General features: G+C 41.7%; 1 protein-coding gene and 1 long non-coding RNA gene across 3 annotated transcripts in view; one reads left to right on the top strand and one right to left on the bottom strand.

Annotated features, from left to right (window-relative positions):
* Positions 1-24360, bottom strand: part of samd4a (sterile alpha motif domain containing 4A) — a 57288-nt gene that overhangs the window by 16073 nt on the left and 16855 nt on the right. The window contains exons 3-10 of one of the 2 annotated variants that reach the window (XM_025008172.2): positions 10682-11269; positions 6929-7216; positions 5603-5706; positions 4263-4349; positions 3336-3573; positions 3008-3093; positions 2226-2344; positions 1736-1937 (exon numbers count right to left, since the gene is read on the bottom strand). In XM_025008172.2, the coding sequence (XP_024863940.1) occupies positions 1736-1937; positions 2226-2344; positions 3008-3093; positions 3336-3573; positions 4263-4349; positions 5603-5706; positions 6929-7216; positions 10682-11269 (1712 nt within the window). Of the gene's footprint in view, positions 1-1735; positions 1938-2225; positions 2345-3007; positions 3094-3335; positions 3574-4262; positions 4350-5596; positions 5707-6928; positions 7217-10681; positions 11270-24360 lie in introns of both variants that reach the window. The other variant, XM_017426767.3, reaches the window with a different exon arrangement.
* Positions 3516-6380, top strand: LOC119617703. The gene is made up of 2 exons (XR_005234073.1): positions 3516-3761; positions 5643-6380. It is a non-coding gene; the product is annotated as an uncharacterized LOC119617703 (long non-coding RNA).

Genomic DNA, 24360 nt, shown 5'->3' on the forward strand with positions numbered 1-24360 from the left:
TTGAGGAGAAGAGGGAGGAGAAAAGAAGGTTTTTCCACAGAACTGGGTCACACCAGACCGGAGCGTGGCAGGACGGGCCTGTAACAGCTCCACAGCTCCTCCTGTTTCAGCGTTCGGCGCTGACGCAGGGCCTCTGGTATGTGGAGTGACCTGCCTATGAGTTCCATTCACCTCACTTCATTCGCCACACACAAGCACCGCTCGTCTTCCTCGGCCTGCATTTTTCGCTCATGGAATTTTTCTACAAGGAGGAGGCTATTTTAGGTTGAAGACACGCTGAAAAAAAAAGGAAAACTGCCGCCCAGGTTATTGTAACCATCCTGGAATGTGCCGTTACGCATTTCGCAAACGTTCCTCCGTAAAGTCACTGGAACAGATGAAGCACTAATTCAATAAGCTTAATGAGATTCGGAGAAATGAACCATGGGTTTCAAACACACGGCAACAGACAGTGAAGGTAATCGGTTCGAGTAGTTCATAAACTTTTAACAAGCACCATCTCAAAAAAAACACCAAGCTCTCCAAGAACCAACATAAAAAAAAAACTGTCACACAACTTTCTTTTCATGTTGGACAGAAACAAGCGAACTGGACAAACCCCAGGCTGCTGTCTAAGATGTGACGTTTAATGCCATCTCTGCTGAGACTGGGACCACATACAGAGAAGTCGCAACAAATGATCATCTGAATTTCTTCATCATTTTGCACGTTGTTGCTTGCAGGTCCAGTAGAAACTTTCCAGTTGCTGCTTAGGTAACCTCGAACACAACGGTCATCCATCGGTTACCAGTTTCCTCAGAGGTTCTTGAAATATTCGCCATTGCATTTTTGTTTAGTCTTTATTTGAAGCTATGATCATAATTTGCTTGAACCAATTATCCTTTTGGCTCCTTGCTTTTTATCTTTACATCACAGTTCAGCTTTTAATGATTAAATAACAAGCTAATTAATTTGTAAACGGTTGATACTAAAAACCACCAGGGGTACTTGCACCACAATTTGAGAACCATGGGTTTAGACCATACTAATAAAACTAAAAAGCTGATCAAACTAAAGAGATATGACCAAATGTTAGCAGGAGGTTTGAAACAATTAATCAGTGACCTTGATTAACTTGGTAACAAGTAAATCCTTTGGTTCAATACTTCCTTTAATCCACAGAAGCACATACTGCTCGGTGTACGCTAGAAGCAAGTTTGATCCGATTTCCCAAAGGAAGGAGACAGATAAAACAGTGAAGAGCAAAAGCAGAAAAAAAGACTAAAAGGCAAATTTATCAAGTCAAACAAATTTGCAAAAATATCTCAAATCATGTGGGACAATACAGTCCTGAAACAGCACTGATCTGCAAACACAAGCCCAAACAACTCCTTGGTAATTGTGTAGCACATGTAGAATAAAAAGCACAACACAAATAAGTGACTGGCAGGTACTTCACAGACTTTATAATAGGCACAAAAGATTCAGAAATCTGTCCTAAATATGTCAAACATTTGAAACTGAAGGAAAAGCAAAGAAAGTGTACTGTGTGTTGATTGTAAAACCAAACTAGCTGATCACAGTAACACTACAAAAAGCACCGAGACCGTGCCTCTAGGTCTACGTTCAGTTTAAAGTATTTCAAGTCAGTCAGGTTGACTGATGGTTGAAACAAACCCCGATTAAGAACCTACATTCACAGAGTCTATAATGCAAAGACAAATTAGGAGTGCACATTTTAACTAAGTGTAGTTACATGTCTGCCCTGCTTGGGACCGGTGGGGGTGCTGCTGGAGCTGCGAGGTGTGGGGCCCAGTAGCCCCGCGCTGCCCAGCAGACCCAGCCTGGCTGCTGGCAGGCTCCTGGAGGGCATCTGGAACTGGTGGAGGCTCCTCCTGGCCGACAAGCTGCCCCCGACGCAGGCAGCGGTGGGCAGGGAGTTGGACTGACCAAAACGACTGCAGGAGGACACGAGAGGAAAGGGTAAATGCAGCCAAACACACACGGACGCTTTAATTCATCCTGAGGTCAGGAAGTGATACTGGAGCAGTGAAACACAGCACATCAGATTTCAATACGAAACTTTAAATTCTAGCTTTAACTATCCAGCTTCACTTATTTACCAATTATCTTTAGCTGTGATATGAATTCAATCACCTAAAGCAATGTATTTGTTAATGAATGCACGATGTAATAAATGACACAGACAAGAGACAAAAACAACTGCAGTGTGTCTGTGAATGCACCTCCTCTGCGATCGGTACCCTGCTATATCAAGCAGGGTTTTCCTTGGAATGGACCGGAAGAGCCTCTGGACCTGCTGTTTCCATGTCAACAGCCTCTTCTTCTGTGTCTCAGTGAAGGACTGACACACAGGGGGAGGGGAGAGCGGTCAGCATAAACCAAGAGTGAAATAAAGCAAATGAAACTCTCCTTCACGTTACGAGACAATTATTATACATCATAATACAAGTTAACACAGCACTAACAGTTTAGTTTCACAAACACAGGGTGTGTTCGGTCAGAAAACAAACCTCCTCTATGATCTGCTTTGTGTTTTACTGACCTGACTGCACGCGTCACGAGAAAATGTGTTAAAAAAGTACAAGGAGAACTTAAATAGTCCAAGCAGGGTCAGTTCTGAAGTGGATTTTTGCTTCCTTAAAACAACTCCAACATCTAAAAGTTTACAAAAGTTCATGCAAACAGTAAACTTTGAACTTTCACAAGGTTACTCCAACTCAAAGATGATATTCCTGCTGGAAGTGCCCCTGTCTGCAACAGAAGTGCTACAGCTAGATGCTGCTGCTGCTTGTTGCTCTTGCAAATAACAGAAGATTAAAGGAAAATGCTAAACAGATGTAAAGGTTCATAAAAAAAAGCAAAGGTGCCGCTGTGAAACTTGAGGGATTGGAGTGTTTTTAAGATGGCAGAGGTTTGAGGTTATTGTTGTAATATTTAAATATGTTCAAAATAAAACCTTAACCCATCAATCAATATTATATTTATAGATCCTGGGAGTGCCTACCTCATGGATGAGGCACTTGTCAATGAGCTGCAGGTAGGAGCTGATGTTCTCCTCATCCGGCCGTGACACCAGCAGCTGGGTACAAACTGAGGACAGGACAAAGATGACAAAATAAAGGCTTCATCAAAGTTCATCAAAAGTCAGGAAGTCTGTTCGCGGACACTCAGCTCAGAACTCCTCCTACAGCGTTAAAACAGCTTTCTTCCAGCCGGCTTCTCAACTCTCCTGTCCTTGTTTTACTGGAAAAGTTGTGAAGACGGCTCTATTTTGTGACTTCTCATGAGGATGACAACAACTTAAGACGTGTCCTTGTTTCACGAAAGCTCACCTTTGCCCATGACACGAGTGAACTGAGCAGGTAGATCCCCCTCAGCGATCACGCTGGCGCCGGACTCGCCCTCCCCTCCTCCGCCGCCCCCGGAGAGGTGGGCACTTTTGCCCTGTGGGGTCAGCAGGGGGCGCTGCAGAGAGGACTCGTCGCCACCGCCGAAAGCCTTGATGGGAGTCATGATCATCTGGTGGAGCTCCTGCAGAGGGGCGCGTAGATTCCCACCCTCCAAGACATCCTGGCAGACGGATAAATATATAAACATACGGACACAGGACTTTATTTGACAAAACCTGACGACATTTTTTTTTAGAAGAACTGCATCTTTGAGCTACTTTTATGATCTCTTCGAGTAAACTTATCCTGACCTTTGTGCCAGAAGAGGAGGCATCATTGATCGTTTCAACACATGACAGAGAGATTAAGGTAATACTAAAAACAAACTTGCTTTTCATTCACAACTTGTGTTCGCACGCATGACATGTCCCCCCACACCCTTTACAGAGCCACCATGTCTGAACACAAGTGTGTGTAAACCCAAAATACCAAGCAACAGGTGTCATGTTTCCCAAGGCCTACAAATGCAGCGGTAACACCGTTTAAAATGAAGTGTTGGTGAAAAGGTTACATCTGAATTTAGCCGGCCGGAGCAGCACCTCCTGCGGCGTGCCCTTGAATATCATTGTCTTGCTTTGACGTCTGAATGGGAGGGTGAACAGTGGGGGGAGTTTAAATTCAGAGCTCCGAACTCTGGCTTCTGAATTAGGCCGTCTCAGACGCACAGCGCCGACAGAGTGACCCGACTCACTCGGACTCGCACACAACACGAGACGTGAGGTCCTGCGTATGTCTGCAAAGGTTACGCGCTCAATCGGCAGTTTCAAAACGAAGGTTACAAAGGACCAAGGAGCGTGTAGGTGCTCTGACCTTTTCCAGGCTGCGCAGAAGGTTCTGCCTCTCCTTCAGTTTCTGAATGCTGATGACAATCTTGTGTCTGGCTCCTTTAGTGACTTTCTGTAGGAGGAAACAGAACAGCATTAAAAATATGTTGCCAGAAAACTGGAGAAATGGATGATACACACTCTTAGTGTTTAGTGTTTAGTTTAAAAAAAAAAAACCTCAAGATGTCATGTTCAAATGAAGCTTTAACCTTAGAGGCAGACAAAACGGAAGATGGAAGACAAAGAGCTTGTTTGCTCATCTTTATTGAGAACAGCAGAAAGAATTCAAACTGGTTTTAATAAATAGTTTGTTTATATGACGGTTCGGCTTCCTTCAGACTTGAATCGACGACGAGCCGCATTTTCTAAGATAAAGCCTCAAACCGACTGCATCAGACAGACTACTTCATTTGTTTTTGACCCCGTTGTCCTTGTTTTAGTGTGGCTGTTCATCACGGAGTCAGACAGAAAGAACTGGCAGCACCTGGAGGAAGTAAGCCGCTTCCTGGGCAGCTGGAGCGGGATTAAATTTAGCTGCATCCTGCTGTTAAGAATAGATTCCTCAGTGTCTTTATATACTAATAAAGCAGCTGCTGGATTTGTTTTATACCACATATTTCCAACACAGTCAACATTTCTACAAGCTCAGTGCAGCTGAGACGACAACAAACTAACAGTTTTGATTTAAACTTGCAGATATTAGAGCTTTAAAACACATGCTGAAAAAAACAAAGAAAGGTTTTTTTTGCTGTAAATTATTGCTTGCCCCTTATACAGCAGAACTAAATGCTGAAGTCTTGTTTTTAATGTTTTATGAGTTACTTTACAGCTTCAGAACTGCAACGCAGTACGTTTAAAGTTCTCATCGATGGTGTGGCAGTAGCTAAGACTCATCCCCGACTTATACTCCAAGAGCCAGCAGATTGCACCAGATCTCTTCATTAAACTTTTTAACTAACAAACAGACAGAAACAAACAAATTAGGAAAAACCATTTCAAGTCAGCTTCTAAAACCCTAATTAAAACCTAAAGGAAAGGCAATCCGGTGTACCCCTTCTCTAAACTCCTCCAGTATCTTCTCATTTTGTTTAAAACCTGGCATTTGTAGACCACCTTTTCTGTTGGAACATATCAGCTGATCATTTCTCCTTATGCTCTGTGCACCCGTGGACCAAACCTCAGGCTAAACAAGCTTCTGAAGAAGCAGTAAAAGCTCAGAACCAAATTCACTGACCCTGACAAATAACCACCTTAAAAGTGATTGTTATGCGTTACGATTCAAATTTTAAAATGTGTATTTCTTTATGTGTGTGTGTGAACCTGTGCCTCCAGCTGCTCTTCAGTCAATGACATCATCTCATCGTAGGTCATTGTGGAGAACAGGGCGGCGTATTTATGAAGACGAAGACTTTTCAGCCACGCAGGAACATCTGTGCAGGAGACAGCAGACTTCGCTCTTATGCTGAAACGCCGACATCATCACGTCTCCACAAAACGTACTACCAACCACGATGCACAGCCTAATCCATATGTAACAACACACTCCTCAGCTTCCTGCCGGCCAGGTGTTTTTCATTATACTTGGATTACAGGCGCTGTGTTATCGTGATTAGACATCTTTGTATCAATTTACAGATTAAAACCGACACCGGTTGCTGCTCTATTTAGGTTTAATCAGCAGGGAAATGCAGAGACAGCTAGTCTCTTGTGCTATGAGGAGGGTTACATCTGTTGTTTGATCGTTTTCCTTTATTTATTTTTCAGGATCTTGGTGTTGTGAAGTTATATAAAATGTAAGACCATGAAGTTTCTATTTACCGGAATTCAGAGCCTAGAAGAGAAATGTACAGGACGAATGATAGGTTGCAGAGAGCACGTGATGAGATGACGCCATGAAATCCCGGAAGCAACACGGCAACACACCACGAGGAGCAGGGAGATGGAAAGTTACCAGACGGGACTGATGTTTTGCTTTTCGAGAAACAAAAGTACATCAAGCAGGAAGTTAGAGTCAGACGTAGGCTGAGTGCTCTGAGTTTCGGTAACCAGCTCGTCTCCCTTTCAGCGCTGAAAGTGAATAAATGTGTTTTGATTTTAAGATGGACTCTTGGCTGTTTTTGACTCTCTTTCTCCATGCATCTTCCTGATCCCGTGTGAGGACGGAGAGCAGGTGTTTCAGTATTCTGGGAGGTTTTATTCGTCCTTATCAGTGTACAAGATAAAATGCAAATAACCTTTTACATAATTAGACTTAACTTGCTGATTAAGAATGCGTAACCTACAGGATCGATGACCTTTTTTAGTTTCATAAATCCCATTTCTACCTTTTGAATATATCCCCCGAAAATTAAAATGATGAAACTTAGCTTGTAAAGAAAATGCTGGTAACAAGGAGTAAGATTATTTAAAACTACTTATTTCAGAAGAACTGCTCTCTGCAGATATAATTTGGCATCACCTATTAGAGATGATAACTTCTACTCTGCTACAAAAGAAATTAGCAGAACCTTTCTTTTCAAAACGACAGAAACTTCATGGTCAGAGAATGATCTGAATGTAGTGAATTTTTATTTGTCCATCCTTTAACCTCATGAAAATAAGGAATGTGTACATTTTTTCAGTAAAGAGAAACACTGATCTCATCCTACTCACCCCTCATGCCGCTCCCCTCCTCGTGGAAGGAGCTGCGATGCAGACCTGAGCTGCCCCCTAAACCAGCATCGTCCAGATGTTCGCTGCCCCCGCTGCCCGAGGAGGCGATGCTGCTCTGCGGGGAGAGAGGCGCGTGGTCTGGCGCCGGCCCTCTTGCAGTCCGCAGGTCCTCCTGGGACAGCCACACGTGGCCCAGGGGTTGGTTGTTGGGGCCACTGATTGGAGGGGTGAGGGACACGGAGCGCTTTAGAGGGCTGTGCTGCTGACTCCCACCTCCACTTGTGAGAACTGCAAAGCAAAAGGGACAGTAAGGCACCAGGACTAAAACTGATTTTGGAAAAGCTCTGAGTGGGACACTGTAGTTGGTTTAGTGGTGGTATTCCTGTTGGAACATTAGGCTTTTAAAGCCAAAGCCCTGCCAGGTATCAAAGTGAACATTATACCTCCCGTTTTACACCTGATGGCAGTGTGTTGGGACATGTCCAACTCAGAGGGGATCAATGCAACGCAGTTCTCCTCTGGGAGTCCTGAGTGTGTCGAACTCATGTTAAAACTCCACACTTATCCAGACTCAGATCCTCTGAGTTTCCAGTTATTTCTCAGGCCATAAAAGGCCTAAGTACAAACATTTCCTGTAAGTTTACAGAACATTTTCATACAGTGGGTTTTATTTTCTGCATGCTCCAAAAACTATTAAAAACAGACCGTTCATAAAAACTAAACTTTAACAAGCTGCACACATGGATGATTAACATATTTTTAAACTTAGATAAAGTTTAGTAAGTGTTTCTCTTTTCTACATAGCTGTTATGTGATGTGCAGCCTACTTCGTGTTTCCATCTTATTTAAAAGCAATACCGTCTAAAACTCCTGTCAAACCCGAGCCGGTCGAGGCAGCTAGCCGCCCATCCTGAACCTGGTCCTGGTTCAAAAACAAATTCTATACTTTTCATATTTTTAAGACCGCGTAGGAACCTTGAAAACTATTCACCACAAAGCGTTTTCTATAAATTCAACAATCGAATGATTGAACTTCCACAAGGTTTTTGGAAAGTATTTATAAAACGTCAAATCAATATAAAACCGACTGCAATGCAGGGAAAAGTGACAACGTGGCTAATCTCAGCACTGATCTACAAATTAGTTAATGAGTAAATTAAATGATTTTCACAAATCATCAATAGGAGTTGTATTCACTCCTCCAACGTCTTGCTGAATTCGGTCAAAAGACGTCCGTCTGAATAATTCGACTCTGTGCTCGTCAAAATAAGCTCTTAATAAAACCTTAAGTCGAATAAAACAGAGTAGCAACTGAAACCCAAATGTAATCAAATTAATAAACGAGCTCCGGCATCCTAGAGACAGCTCGAGGGTGTAAACAGAACATAAAGGTGCCGAGCCAAAGAGCTTTTTGTGTCGCCTCTCTGACGGGGTAAGCTGCCACCAATACTTCAGTCTCTCCTCCTAGTCCTATATGTGGTTCTCTCACTGTTGGCGCTATGTATAGGGCTTCATGGAGACCGTTTAAAATAGCTGCCCAGCTAACATTTCAAGTTCCAGTCCCTAAATATTAGCTATTTTCTCTAAATACAGTCTCCCGCAAAGGCTGCCTTACAAGGGAAAGGATGGTTGGTATGTGCTGCTGTGGCTTGGACTAAAGCTGAGAGTATGACTGGGGGTCATCTGGATGTTCTATCAGTGGCACATAGGTTGATGTGTTTGGACAATTATATTCCTGAAGTCATCGCCGCGACCAGATAAAACGTCCAAGGACATAGTGGAAAATAAAACCCTGGGTGTTTACCACCAAAAACATTGGCTATACCCATTGATTTGTGACCAAATTAAAGGATTCGATTGGAAAAGAAAAGCCTAAAGCGACGACATCAAACGCCCCGAATACACAGATTCCATTCAGCTCCAAGTGAATCAAAGTCTTGTTTATGTTCAGTGGTGAAGATACGTCGTTGACCATCTCCACCAATCCGGTGCTAGCAGCTGGGGTAACTCTAGTTTATCGGTTGTGAAATCCTGAGGTCTTTGTGTGGGTCTGAGGCTCCAACCAGTCAAAAATACAAGGAGGATTTTTCTTGGAGCAGCGAGCCGGGCTTTAAATGTGCCTTTATTTATAAACCCTCAGCTGTTTCTTTCATCTCGAGAAAAAGAAGGGGGAAAGAAAAAATAAAAAAAAAATCCACTGAGCTCTTGAACTCATGTCTGGAAATATCCTGCTCTGACCATAGTTATGTTCAGATTGGAGAGCCCTGCCCTCCATGTGTTGTCTTCAAGCTCACACGCTGTAGTGTCTGCTCTGCCTCAGGGGGAATCCAGCTCAATACGCTGGATTTCAAGAACATCTCTATTGGAAATGCATTAAAACCAGTAATTAGAAGGAATTTGACCTAAAAATAAATCTATTTAAAATGATTATGCGTGATCGTTTTTGTGCTATGATAAACTATGCAGGTATGTCTGTGATGTCTTTTTACAATTATTGCTAAAATAACCATCTTCTTATCCTTTTAAGAATAAGACCAACTTCTCATCTGAAAACTAAACATCATAGTTTGAGTTCATCACCACAGGAGGTAAAGTTCAGGTCCAGGCAGACGGGCTCAGGTCCTTCAGGGCTCCACAATTAAGTTGAAAAGACAAAAGGTAATTTAACCCTGTTTTAGCCGAGAACTATTGTTAACTTCAAAAAGAGTTTTACAGCTGTGGCAAACCTTATACAGTACGTCTGCTATTATCTCCAAGATCCCCCAGATTAATAATCATGTGTTGGCTCTCCTGAACTGAAAAAAAAAGTCCTATTTGGTTATTCAAATGATTTCAAACAAAACAATTGGTATTTAATATGGAAAAAAAGCTGTTGTTGCTAAAAGCATAAATTGTAGTTTTTAAATAATTTCACAAATTACGTTGGTGAGAAAGATTCAGTTTAAGACTCTGTCCATATGAGAATTGCGTATCGTAAACACGCAAAAGGTTTTTTACCGTTTCAGCCTTGAGTCCACACAGAAGGAGCATTTTAGGAGCTCCTACATGGTATTCTTGAAAATGGGTTAAGAAAAACAAAACTTGAAATGCTGCCTTTGTGTTTTTGTGTAAATTCAACCTACGACTCTGCAGACGTACCATCAACAATGAGTGAACGTTTGGGTGCGCTCATATCTTGAATTACCTCAGACATGGCTGATGAATAATAACACTGCCTTAATTACTACACCAAATAACCTACGGACAAAAAGCGTTCATTCACAAAAAGGATTTTTGGGTTTTGCTCCTGTATTCACCGTTCTCGTCTTTTTCTTCTTGTTGCGTTTACAGTTTGTACACTACGCCATGTTTCCAGCTGTTCAATGTTTTTTTCATGGCAGCATTTTAGCGCCCCCTACAGGCCCGGCATAGTTACTAGAGTGTTTTGGGTCAGTTTCTGCGTATCCATGTGGGTGAAAACATTTCTAGAAATGCTGCAGGGGTTACAAGGATATTTTTAAAAACAACAAATTTTAAAAATCATTTCTGCATAAATAAGGCCTGACTGATTTCTTATAAAAAGGAAAGGTAATAAACTCAGAGGAAACTCATGTAATTACACAACAAAGGTAGCATTGAAATGCACTAATGGTAGATAATGAACAGAAAGAAATCTGAATATTTGATTACAGAACTTGTATCATAGTAGTATATTATTGATGCTGGCGCTAAAAATCACACGTTTGACAGATGCTGGACACAGTGGATGCTTACTGGTGTTATTTCCTCCACTGGTTCCAACTGTGTTGATGGTTGATGGCATTGAGGATGACGGGTAAAGCAGGAGGTGCCCGTTCTCACAGCCCTGCTGCTGATGCCAGCCTCCGCCGATCCCTGTATCCCTTGAATTTTGCCACCCGTTGAGCCGATCGTCTGAGCCGTAACGCTGGTGATGATGCAGGTTGTACAGGTTGCCTGATGACGAGGTGTTTGTGGAGGACGAGGATCCTGATGAGTTGAGAGTGGATGGAGGTGTGGACTGGTGGTGGTGGGGCCCAGCAGGAGGAGGTCTTTCCAGCGAATCTCCCCGTGTGGCGGCCCTCTCCTCCAGGTGGTTAAGCCATAGAGCCAGAGCAGCACGGTCTTCCAGAGAGGTGGCGGGGTGGATGAGAGCGTAGGACAGGAGCTGGCGGGACTCCTCCAGGTGATGGCCGTGCTCGATGGTGTGGGCCAGGATACGTGGCAGCAGGAGCATGTACTCGCCCTTGGCCTCAGTGTTGCCGGGTTTGAGCAGCGGGAGGTGCGTAAGGACCAGAGAGATGACCCGCTCCTTGGGTTCACCTTGCCACTGACTAATAAGAACTAAAAAGAGAGAGAGAGGGAAAAAAAACTATGAGCTTTACAATATAAAAATCTCAGAAGATCAACAAAGCTCAAAAGATATTCTTGTCAAGCTTTAGCTGTGATATGACTGCTGGTTTATATGGCCTCAACCAATCACTGTGATATCTCTCACTGATTGAACAGTCAACATGCTGAATTATCTAAAATAAAGCATTATCAGAGTTTAGCAGAAGAAACTGTGTGTGAGAAAAAAACAAAACAAAACAAGACATGTTCATCAATGCTCCAGAAGTTCCTAAAAATGATCCCATGGTCTTAGATACCCTAAAAAGTTGTTTAAACTCTTATTGGGTAAAATCTGAAAGATGAAATTATTAATACTGCAGCACTACATTCACAGTGGCAGCTGTAAATCAGACTGGTAAACACCTTCAAAATGACCCACCATCTCAAACAATATCTCAAGATCCCACCTGAAATGCGCGTTAGCGCTCCGCAGGTGTTGGGGATGTAAAAACGGACCGAGTTGTGTTTTCTGAGGTCAGTCAGCTGCAACAAAGGTCTTGAATCTGTTTGACTCCGAAGTTAATCAGTTGTAGATGTGTATTTCATGATTACTTTATAAGAGGATCATTAAAATTCAGACATCAACTAAAACATCACCGCCCGGCTTTAGATGGGAAGTGACATTTAAAAACAAGAGGGCACCAAAAAGAGGCCTGAAGCAATAGAAGCTGTACGGTTCTGTACATAAAGCTCTATTTTTGTCCAAGTCAGCAGGCCATTAGGAGTTCATTCCTTTTGTCTTGGACCACATCTATAGTTATCAACAGCTCAAGCCAAGAGCTTTAGACAACAGAACAACTAAATACAAGACATATCAGGAAACAGACAGGCTTCATATCCTGCTTGAGACAAGTGTGGTATAAATATGACTCCAGGGGAAATTCTTTGTCTTTGATACCGCTCTTACCTCTAAAGGTAGTATCATCCTGGGCTGTGACTGTTGGCAACTTAAAATTGCGAGAAAATATGCCAGCAATCGGTTGCAGTCATATTGAATTCTGGGTGTTTGCAACCAGGAGATCAGTGAGCTGTATGTGGCCATTGTTTTTTGTTTGTCTTGGTTTTGTGCAAAGCTTGCACAACATTAAAAAAATAAATAAATAAAAGACACATCAAATCTGCTCTGAAGCTCTTATCTAAGATACAAAAGTGAACGAAACAGGAAGTAGAGGAAAAAAATTTTGGAGGTTATAATGAGTTTACCAGGGATTAAATCAAGTGACTTAAGAAGTGTGTGAAAACAACCATGGAGTCACTTTTCCTCTGCTCCAAGGACGATGTAATCGTCCACAACTAAAACCCATTTCTGTTCAAATACATAAAAGCTGTCATTGGATTCGAGAACATCAGTTTAGGATCTCAAGAAAACCAGAAAAATTGATCAGACTCAAAACAGCACTTGAGTCTTTAAAGCTAAAATGACAATGTGACTGTGAAGTCTATGGTACAACTTTTTAAAGCAGACTTTGAAAACAGCTGTTTGTAGTACTGTATTTTCTGCACTATAGGGTGGACTGGATTATAAGGCGCACTGTCAATGAATGGTCCATTTTCAAACTTTTGTCACATATAAAGCGCACCGGACTATAAGGCACATCGTCGTGCACCTCTCAATTTTTCTAACTTCACGGGGACCGCGCACGCCGCTCTCCATTAAAAATGGACGATTTCAGTGCTCTAACAGAGCTGGTTCGCCTGTATCAGCATTTATATGATCCCACTATGAGAGATCACAAAGATAATCAAACGGTTCAAAACTCACAGAAGAATACTGCACAAGTATAAACGCCTACACCGCTAGCTAAGGTCCGCGCGCCGTGGACGGAGCCCTACGCAACTATAACTGAGCCTTAATGCTGCGAGCGGTGCAGCTTTGAAGTTTAACCAAAGTCGTACTAAAACATTACAACTTCTTACATATATAAAGGCGCTCCGGATTATAAGGTGCACTGTCGTTTTTTGAGAAAATTGAAGGCTTTTAAGTGCACCTTAAAGTCTGGAAAATACGGTATTTACACATTTATTATGCCAGATATGTCTTTAAGAAACCCATGCGATTTGTGCTATAAAATTGAAAAAGTAAGCATGTATTTTCAAACTCTTTAAAGTGTCAACATTTGTGTTAACTAATCTAAAGCCAAAAAAAGAGTGTTCTATACAAAAGATCATACCTACATAACTACAACCACGTTGTTTTGAAGAAAGTCCGAGAGATAAAACCTTGATTCAATATAGTTTAAGTAAATACAGATGGAGTTGGGGTGTGCAGTGCAGCACATATTTTTTTATTTTTTTATTTTGGTTTTCAGATAATTATGAGTTCAACCAGCTCTGTCAGTGTTAGACGCCGGTGCAATCCATCCCATTTCCAAACCAACGTGTTCTTGAGAAAGATATTAAACCCGACAGCGTCCTTACAAAATGTCTGATCCGTAGCTTGCTTTGTAACAGTGACTGCTAAATCAAATGAACATTGCAAGCAGAAAGTGTTTTTCATGAACCATTTTCAAACTAAAGAGAGAAACGTTGCCAAAAAAAGGTGTCAAACTTATACCTAGAGGTCAAGATGCTACTTCAGTCTTATTTGACTGAATATTCAGGGGTTAAAAGGTCAAGAAGTCAAAGCAGAGCGGTCCACGTCCTGGTGAGATAGCACCACCTCTCAGCACTCAAAGAGGAGTCACGGCTCACACCCAGCACAAGTTAAAGGTCAACAGCTAAGAGAAACACATGGCTCACTATTTCACATACGGAGACGACTCCAAACAGCAAGTCTGAGACGGTGTGAGAAACTCTGCAGGTTTGAAAGTCTGGATAAAGGTTACTCAAAATCCAACCCATTCCCCCCGTGACACTGTCAATGAGCTGTTTAACAGGTTTAGTCCTAGAAGAAGTTTTAGTCCTAAAGATGAGAAATTGTATCCACAAGTATAAAAGAAAGGGAATATTAATGGTTAAACTGAAGTTACTTCACTGACAAGAGAGATTAAGATGAAAATGAATAAGGGACGTGAAAAATAAAAGTGTTCAGTTAAAGTAACTGTGCGTGACTTCTTGGAGGTAGCTTTATGGATTTGACAACAAAGATTAAAGATGGCGAAAGTCACTGTGAAGTAAAAACAACAGTTAATTCTGTCAAAGAAATGGGGATTTGGACAGCCTACGACCCACATCAAAATGACTGAGAAGAAACAATGAGTCAGAAAGTCAGATAAATACCGACCCCTCAGACTGAGTCTTTTGTTTGGGGGCTGACGCAGCGTTTCCTTGATGGGAACGCAGACTGCTGGTGAACTATGGTAAAAGTATGCGTGCCATCCTGGCCTGGGACTGCACTCTGACACCCTCTGTGGCTCCAAGAGTCGCTTTCAAAACATCCCCGTGTCTCTGTGTAAAAACCCTCCTTACTCAATCTTGTGTCAAACTGTCCTCTTGAGCTGTACGATGTTAGAAAAACAATGTGATGTTATTGAACGACAACATGAGCTGTGACAAACCCACACCTTCCTCACCCCTCACTTTCTCTTCTGTCATCACTATCATTTACACCAGATGTGGGCATCAAGACCAGTGAGAGACCGTTAGACTGATCAAATGTACTATCAGCATGCAGAACATGAATCAATGGTACCTGAAATTTAATGGACTAAACAGAAAGCAAGCATACTGAAAAGGTAAGCGAGTCACTCAGCCATAAGAATGTGAATGTTTTACAGACTCAACCATATACGTGGCATTGAAACCTATATTTGTTTTCTTGCTTTTATTAAAGTTTAGTTTGATTTCATATGCATATGAGAAACAGTGCACTGGCATTCAGCACAATGCAGTTTCATTTAAAAATTACAGCAACAATCTCCAGCTCCTACTGGGGGATCCCAAGGCCTTCCCAGCCCAGAGAGGAGATCTAATCCTTCCAGTGGGTTCTGGGTTCTCCCCGAGGTGTCCTCCCCGTGGGACGTGCCCAAAACACCTCCACGGGGAGGCGACCAGGAGCTAGACCTGTGCAATAAATCATTTGAATTTTATCATCCGATTCTAGTTCCTAACAAAATTATTTAGGCACTTTCCACTTCACGCCGTCTTGTTTATTCCTTGACTTTCACCTGAGGCCTAATTGGGCAGTTTTAAAAATGCAGTGCAAGTAAAGATGGCAGGAGGAGGAGAGCAGCAGCATTTAGTAAAGAAATAAAGTAGAGTGGGTCTGTTTGTGTGGGAAGGGTGATGGGACAGGGGGAGTCTTGGGCAGACACGTTACAGGGAGGTCCGCCGCAGGCATTCAAAAATTATGACATTAAACACTGAGCACAAAATATAGCAGAACAATATCTAAACTGTGAGAATACTTTGGGAGAACAACTTTTCAGGAAGTTTTCAGTGAGCCTGTTAAGTCTGTGCTGAAGCAGATGAAAGTCGTCCACAGAAACACTCGTTTCCAAAGTCAACGAGTTACCCGTGTTAAATAAGTGTAATTTAATGCTTGTGATTGTTGTTTTTCCCTTTACAAAGTAGCCATGCCAGGAAGGATCGTATTCTAGCAAGGTGATTTTTATAACCTCATCCAACACAACATATTTTGATACCATTAGATAGATCTTTTAAAGACAAATGCAACGCAATTTGAATTTTTAAAATCGGTCCACTGGTTACTAATTTCTTGCCAAAAACTGATCATCAGAATGGGTCTAAATCAGGGGTGTCCAATCCTGGTCCTCGAGGGCCACTATAATGCATGTTTTCCTTGTTTTCCTGCTCCAGCACACCTGATTCAGTGATTAAATGACCTCTTCATGCTCTGCAGAAGCCTGTTAATCACCCATTGATTCACATCAGGTGTGTTGGAGCAGAGAAACAAGGAAAACCTGCAGGACAGTGGCCCTCGAGGACCAGGATTGGACACCCCTGGTCTAAATGAATCCAGTTCTTAAACAGGCAGCAATAGAAAGTCCTGAGTTTAACTTCCTGGATCTTCTGTTCTCACGCCGGGCTGAAGCTGAGGAATCGCTCTGATTGGCTGGAAACTTTCAGGTTATTCCCTCGCAGATAACACAGGAGCAAAGCAGTCCAAAGTGCCAGCTCCCGCTCAGCTCTTTGCTGACGTCTTGGTAGCTTGGTAGCTTTTGGAAGACGAGGGATTTAGTTTGAAAGCTTAAATTCAAGTTGCAGGTCCCACTTCCTCTCTACTGCGCTCCAGATCTGCCTCCCATGCTTTTCAGCTAACAAGTTACCGTCATCCACGTTACCATGGAAACCATAACCTTTTGCTGGGTATTTTAGCTTTGTTTTAAAATACAAGTTAATGAAAATCTCACCAGTTGGCACAAATCAAATTCCCCGTTCAGTAAGTCGAGTCTCCTGCGAACGCAGCCATGTTAGAGCAGCAGCAGGTGGCCGATGATCCTGAGATGGACACAGCATGTCCTTCACGTCACACTCGATTCATTTGTTTTAGCTCATTTGTTACGCATTGGTTATGCGCAGGCCAAAACACCCAAACAGACAAGCGCGCGCACACGCACACACACTTGTGGCGACACATGATTCTCCTCATTCTAAATATAGACGGGTCAACTGCATCCAAAGCCACAACAAGACAGCGAGCACAACAGATAAGACCTTATAAGTGGTTAGAAAAGGGACACGTCAAACAGACAATGACACACCGGCTCTGGATTTGTGTTTGAGAGTGAAAGGAGCAGCGAAGCCGGGGTTGTAAATTGGTAAAAAAGTTGGATTTTTTTGTTTATCAACTACAGCTAATGTTCAAAAACTCAAGGTTATGGTTAGGAAGGGAATACAGTACACTGAACAGCTTTAGTTGTGACTCTTTAGTCAATGTGTTACATGAGCGTGTCAGGCACAACGCAAGCTTGTGTCCTGAGCTTTCTCCCTGTTAGTAAAACAAACACGAGGCTGCTCACCCTGCTAGCAACTTGCTATAGCTTGTGTTGAGTCAACACCACATCTGACACAGCATATTCCCTTTTATAAGGATTGGAGTAAAGGGAAGAGTAATTACCAATAATAAAAAGGAACTGGTTTTAGCTCGAGGGGGAAAAAGGCCAACCATAAAGGCCATTTCAGGTTACCTCCAAGGAAAATAATGAGAGAGATGTATACCGGTAATGACAAAAGACTGGAGCAGTAAAAAGTGTTAGAAACTTTCTGGAATTGACTTCATCACCAAGACTTGAGAACACAGCTTGAATTGACATATAGCTAGGGAAAAAAAAAAAAAAAACTTCACGGATTCTGAATATGTCCATGTTTGGAAACTGCTGAGGGGGGAAATGAGTAGAGAGAGCCGTGGGTGTTTCTTTGGCGGAACAAAGTTCCGAAAAGCAGACGAGCGAACGGGTGGAGTGAGAGGAGGGAGGAGGTAGAAAGGAAAAGTTCCTGTTCCTGCTTTCCGAGTGGATTCTCCAGCTCAGCAGTGGGGAATGTGCTGGCATACCACAGGGCCTGATGCTGAAGAATGGAGTGATTCCTCATGATTCACAGCTCTCCTTAACCCTTACAAACATACTGAACAAAGTCTCGGTCTTACTTTTCCTCTTTTATAAAGCACAGGTTAAAAAAAACATTCACTGAATGTATAAAAATCACAAATTAACCTGCTAGGACGAAAAACAAACAAAAAAAAGTTCACCAATCCTCCTAAGTCTAACATTTCCAGGGAAAAACAGATGTTTTTGCAGTTGGGGAGAGGCTACACATTTGGTGCTTTAGGATCAAATAGTTCCGAGGACTCTTAGTGCCTCTATAGAGTGGTTATAAGAAACTACGTTTGCTTTCACACTGCCAGGAGAACTCAGTGATTGCACAACACTTGGCCAATGCTAATGTACGTGGCCACGTCACCAACAACAACAGATAACGCTGTAGTTGGAGCTGTATTTTGTGAGTCTTTGGCTTAAATTTTGAAGCAAAGTTTGACAGATCACTCCAAACACTCAGAAAAAGTTAACAGGGGCCAAAACTCAGATCTGGATCTGGAAGAGCGTGCCATTGGAGACACTGGCAAAAGTTAATTAACTTCTACTTAAGCGATGGATGCAAATTTTGTTTTCATTAGAGTGAGCGTTAAACTCGTTCAGCCAATTAATTATGTCACTTCAGAGTCCCTCCTGAGCAAAGAAAGCATTTGCTCTGAAGCAGGAGCTTAAAAAGGACCCAATAAATGGACTCATAGGAACAATGAGTGTCATCAGGACCACTAGTGGGGAAAACAAAGCAAACAAGAAAAAAGGGCCAAGCTATCTCATAAGGACTGTAAAGTGGTCTCCTGTGGCTCAGAAGTTCCTAGGGGTTGTAATTGATTCTAAACTGTTTAAACTGGCTCAGATTTTATGTTTCAAACATTAGGTTCAGTAGATCAGTGGTCCTCAACCTTTTTAGCTCCACGGACCGGTTCATTATCAGACAGTATTTTCACGGACCGGCCTTTAAAGGTGTGACGGATAAATACAACAAGATAAAATGATACGAACGGCATGAAAACGGGGGTATTTTTTAAAACATAATAAACGTAAATCCAACGTGTCCTCGCAGCTTTGTTAGCTGCGTCCTGGTGTTGCGTTATCAACATGAATAACAGCCTGTCCTCCCCCTAATGTTTATTTAAGTCCTACTAAAACATTTTGACTTCTTACATACATAAGGCGATCCGGATTGTAAGGCACACTGTCGTTTTTTGAGAAAATCAAAGGCTTTTAAGTGGGCCTTACAGTCTGGAAAATACAGTCATAGTTCTGTCCAATTGGCACTTTTTTAATAAAAGCTGAACTACATTAGAACTCAATTCCAGCAAATATTTTAATATTTTATTTTTAAATGATGATTAGTTTCTTTGAACACTATTTCGTACAGATAGCTAAGTATTTCCGTAAACTCTTAGTGTTGAGGGTTTTTTATTGTCCACAGTCATACGTCACTGTCTGCTTTTAAAATTAACTTTTTTGAGCACTGCATTTCTTTCAACTGTACAAGCCTTTACATTCAACTTTTGCTGTAAGAGTGTTTTTTTAAAAAGACATATTATTTATAGTTTTGTTTTAAGTTTATGTTTCATGGTCCAGTGTTATATTCTGTTTTAGAGGAACTGGGCAACAAATGGCAAGGAACTACATCTAAAACTTTATGTCTAAACTCTGGTCCACTTACAGAACGGTGCATCAACATGCGCTGTTCTTGTCAATGAAACAAGTCAATTAAAATAAAACTGAGACACTTTGGTAAAACAGAAATAGTTGTGTAATGATACAGAAACATCATGATATAGTTCTGTACCTTCGCAGTCCTTGTTTGATGTATTTCTCAGTAGAGCTAAAAAAATTGAATTTACTTTCACAAATTGTTGACAATTGTAAAATCATCTTTAATGTTGAAAGCTCTCAGTTGTTGACCTTTCTGTTTTGTCAACAATAACCGAAACTAAGTTGTTGGATTTAGTTTTTTTGTCTTCCTTTTTACAGCACAAGAAGCAAACACAGGGCTGGCAGTAGCCCTGAAAGTCCTGTGAACAGGGGGTAAAGAAAGTCAAAGATTTCTGCAGAACTATGGAGTTCCTTAAACATTAAACTGAATAGTTTGCTGTCAAATCTAAATCTGCAAGCTTATAGAAACCGAGTGATTGATGGTCCGCCACAACGATGAAACGCTGCTGTCACATTCCAGGAGAAGTCACGAGGTCGGCTCTTTCACGTGGTTGCGTGACGAAAACTGCGTCATTTTGTTCTCGTAGCAGCTTCAACCGGCCATTCACAACACAAGGTCTCCCAGGTGTTTGTGTCACGTATTGTGTGATTGGTCGGAAGTTGTTGTGGGCGTGTTTTTGTTTATGTGAAAAGGAACGTCTTGCAACCGCGTGACCACCAACAGACTTTTTGACATCTTATGGAATATGGCGACACCTATAGTAAAGTTTATGTTCAAAAACTTTTTCTTTTTTTTTTTAAGGAGGACAAAGTAATTTCTAACAGTAACTGTTTTAATCAGAGAACATTTATCTCACAATTAGGGTTGAGAAAAGACGGCTTGGATACTGGTATATGTCGCTAAGCTCTGGATCCTGTGTGGTCTTTAGTCAACGCCAGCTTTTTACCAAAGGCTCCATCCCTAAAACTGGATTTATACACCGCGAGAAGTGAACAAATCTGCTCTCTCTGATGGAGCAGAGAGACGTTCTTTTCAGCAGGGACTGTTTTAAGCTCCAAGAGAAACGCCGTTGTTCATCACCAGGAAGCAACTCCCCCTGCAGTGCTCCTGGTAGACGCCGACAGAAACACAGCGACGGCATGGCGTGGAAATCGGTTAGATTCATGTTGTTACAACACTGTGACAATCGCAGAGATTGAAGTGATTCAGTTGACTGAGGAGGAGGAGATCAACAAGTTATTTCAAGATGTCGGCCGTGGTTTTGACAACCGTCGAGCCCCGCCGTCCGTTCCGCAGCACCTCTGCCCCGGAGAGATTAGCGGACACGCTGAAAACTGGATCCCAGAAGCCAACGTTAGCTCCCAGCAGCTAACACTCCCAGCAGGACCGCAGCTCACTGTACAGCGTGGTCACATTAACCACGCCCACTTCATATTTCTGACCAATCACTCAACAGTTGGGAGAAAAAAGCTCCGCCCAGAGAGAACAGGAACAGAATGTCTGAGCTCCTAGAAGAACAAAATGGCATCAGCGAGAGCAGATTTTCTTCACTTCTCACGGAGTATAAATCCAGCTTAAGGGTCAGCATTCTGGATCAGAACAAGACAGCTGGATTCTAAAAGACGACAACTTTTTTTTAACAATGCAAACAAAAAGAAACATCGAAAGAAAAATGTGTTGAAAATTGGTTCAATAAAAACCAAAACAACACAGGAAGTCAAACTAAGCAACAACAAAAGCAAGCAAAATAGGAAACAGTTGTATTAAAAAAATAAAAGTATTACAGTATGACATAAATGTAAAACAAATAAAATAAGAAAAAATGGTAATGAAAGAGTAAAAAGGACATTGTATGTAAAAGGTATACAACAAAAAAATTAATGAAAAAGACAAAGGATCGTGTTAAAGAATCAACCTGCCACTGGCCTCAACGACTGATCAATACTGTACAGTAATGATGAAGCAGTGATGAAGAGTAGTTTATCGTTTCTGATGAGTACATATCTAAATTGATTTAACATGTCACCACTTCTTCTATCAACAATAAAAGCGGAAAAATTAAGTAAGTATGTTGAACCAAGTTTCCATGATGGGGAAAAACAAGAAATTAGAAATAAGAAACTAGATTTCTAACAAGTGATTCTACAACAACACCAGCTTTAAGTTAAATCTGCATCCAACCGGCCACAGCAGAACATCCAGAATCAATTACAGAGCAGGAAAATGGGTTAGCTTCAGCAGTTATTGCTTTATGTTGTTAAATGGAAAACAAAAAACTAAACTAAACAGTGTTGTAAATCAGCCATCTGTTTTCCTGATCTCTAAATATTGTCATTAACCACTGACTCACACCAGTTGACCTATAGTCTGAACCTATATTCAATCCCTCCAGGATTTCCCGGGCATTTTTTGTGATTGTTGCAGGCTAAAATGCCTGATTTCGCGGGGCATTTTCCTAAAAGTTGCAATGAAAAGTTGTGAATTTTTCTTTCTAAAATCAATAAAAAACTATAACTTTTAATATATAAATCACAAATACTTACTAGCTTTGTAAGATAATTACCAACAAACATTGACATTATCAAAAGGTGCTTTATTTGAGAACTTTGATAGCTTCTAAACTGACATTCATGACCATTTCTGGATTGTCCCTCGTCTGCAGCTCTCCTCACATGTTTTTCGATGCGTTTATGTTCCATGATTACACTGCAGGACGTGCAAAACAGCTTCCCCCCACTCTCCTGCAGCTGGGGAGGAAACTGGTTTGCGACCGCAGTGAAGTTAGTTTTAAGATGGATATTGGATATTCGCGCTCCGCGGAGTTGGCGGCGTCTAGCTCACGGCTGACTCGAAACAGGAACGCTAATGTCGGCCAGCTGTCCCTAAGTGTAGCGTTCCTGTTTCGGGTTAAAACTAACTTCACTGCAGTGTTTTGCGCGGTCCTTTGCTGAAATCTTTGTGGGCAAATGTGAAGCATTAGCGCACATTTTGGCTTCGGTCGCTGCTCCTGCACGCTCCCGGCATTCTGATGTTAACAGGAAGTGACGTCACATCTCTTCTTCGTGAGTTATTTAGGGTTATTTTGTATTCAACCATAAATATTGGGTTAAAGTTGCAGCGTTTTGGGCAAAGTTGCACAAAGTCACGATTTTGCGGGGTTTGCTTGATTTTGCGTTAATAGTTGCGATCGCAACATTGCGAAATCCTGGAGGGTCTGTATATTGATCCTTTACATGACAACACTGGGTTGGTGACAAAAAACCATTAATCTCAACAGTAAGATTTGCAACAAAATGCATTGTAGTTTTTCTAAGAAGTACTTCAACACATTTCTAAGAGTGAGTTTTATTGCAAGAACTCAGCATTTCACACCTGACCACTGACAGGTCTGTTAAAGATATTTACTTCAATCATGTACAAGTCAGTTAACTTTGATCCAAACTTTAAACGGTAAAAAGAGATAATGGGGCTAACCTTTCTTAGGAATTAAGTCAATGTCTTCAATTCGAATAAAAGATAAAGACCTTTCCATGGCCTTGTAACACTTGGTAAAAGTAACAGAACAGTTATGAAGCAAAACTCTCATCTGGTTTTCACATTTTGTGTAACACTGTGTGGGTGGAACTAGAAGGGTTAGTTTAAAGTAAGGCTTTTCCTCTTTGGTGCTTATTTGTTTATTTATATGGTGTGATGTTTGAAACAGAAGCCGATCCGGTTGTGTCTAAGTGCTAAAGTGGGAAGCACCTGCCCGACAATAAGGCATTTGTTGGCGGTGAATGTTTGCGGCTCCCCTCAACAGAATCAGGAAGAGCATCATCAAGGCTTTTGTGGTTACAGACATCCTGCTCCGCTGACTGCCTTACAAGCTGAAGGCTCTTTATAGCGACTGATGACTTTCACAACCACTCTGAACCTCATGGAAGCGGGCCTGCGGACCGAAGAAGTCCATACGGTGCCACTGGTACAACGGAGCTCATTTCAGCTATTTTAATTCGTCTTCTCTGCCTCAGCTGCAGAAATCTGAGGCAGTGTTAATAAAGTTTTAATTATCTCCCTGCTAATCTTCCTTTCAGACTTTTCCCTCAGCTCGCAGAACTAACTAGTTGTTTCGGGTAAAAATGGCGTAAAGCTGACGGCAGCGTGATGGTCTGCAGTCCACCTGTGGATGTGGGCAAAGTCCTCCAATGTTCACGAGGCTACAATGTGGCCGTCGCAAGTATGCCGGGAATGTGAGCCTCTGCTCTGCCACGACTGGACAGGAGGAGCCCACAGCTCTATTTAAGGAAATGGCAGCCCGGGGCCCATCGGTCACTCTTTGTGCGTCTTTAATTCTGTCTTATACTTTGCTTAAAGCTTCTTCTGGCACAGATCAGATCTTTTGTCATCTCATTTCTCTTTGCTGAAAGAAAAAAAAAAAAAGCTACATATAAAAAAAAAGTGTGTGAAAAAACATTCAGTTTGCAGCACATTTAAGATCTTCTTGGGATGTAGTCGTTTTAAACAGTTTAAAAGCAAAAAAAAAAAAAAAAAGCAACAGTGACTAAAAATGTAAAATGTACTTAGGGGGGAAACTGTAAGGGTTTATTTCTGGCTATAGGCCTTTTCCTGGTAATGACAAATTAATATAACACAAGTATTTCTGTGTTATCAGGATAAATATTAGTGCAAGAATGTATCTGTTTGGGGGGGGGTACTGAAAGGAGCAATGAAGGATGCAGATTTTAACACCTGTCTTGACTTTTAAACATCTGGAAACCATTGTACAGGTGACTCCCAAACCAAATAGATTAAGCATCTGATTTTAGATTTGCATTATTTTGACTTTCTGAAGTTCCCCTGCTGGATCATTTAAACTCCGATCCAACCACCGGCTTTGTGAAGACACA

Source organism: Kryptolebias marmoratus, linkage group LG15, assembly GCF_001649575.2.
Source record: "Kryptolebias marmoratus isolate JLee-2015 linkage group LG15, ASM164957v2, whole genome shotgun sequence".
NCBI classification, from domain to species: Eukaryota; Metazoa; Chordata; class Actinopteri; order Cyprinodontiformes; family Rivulidae; genus Kryptolebias; species Kryptolebias marmoratus.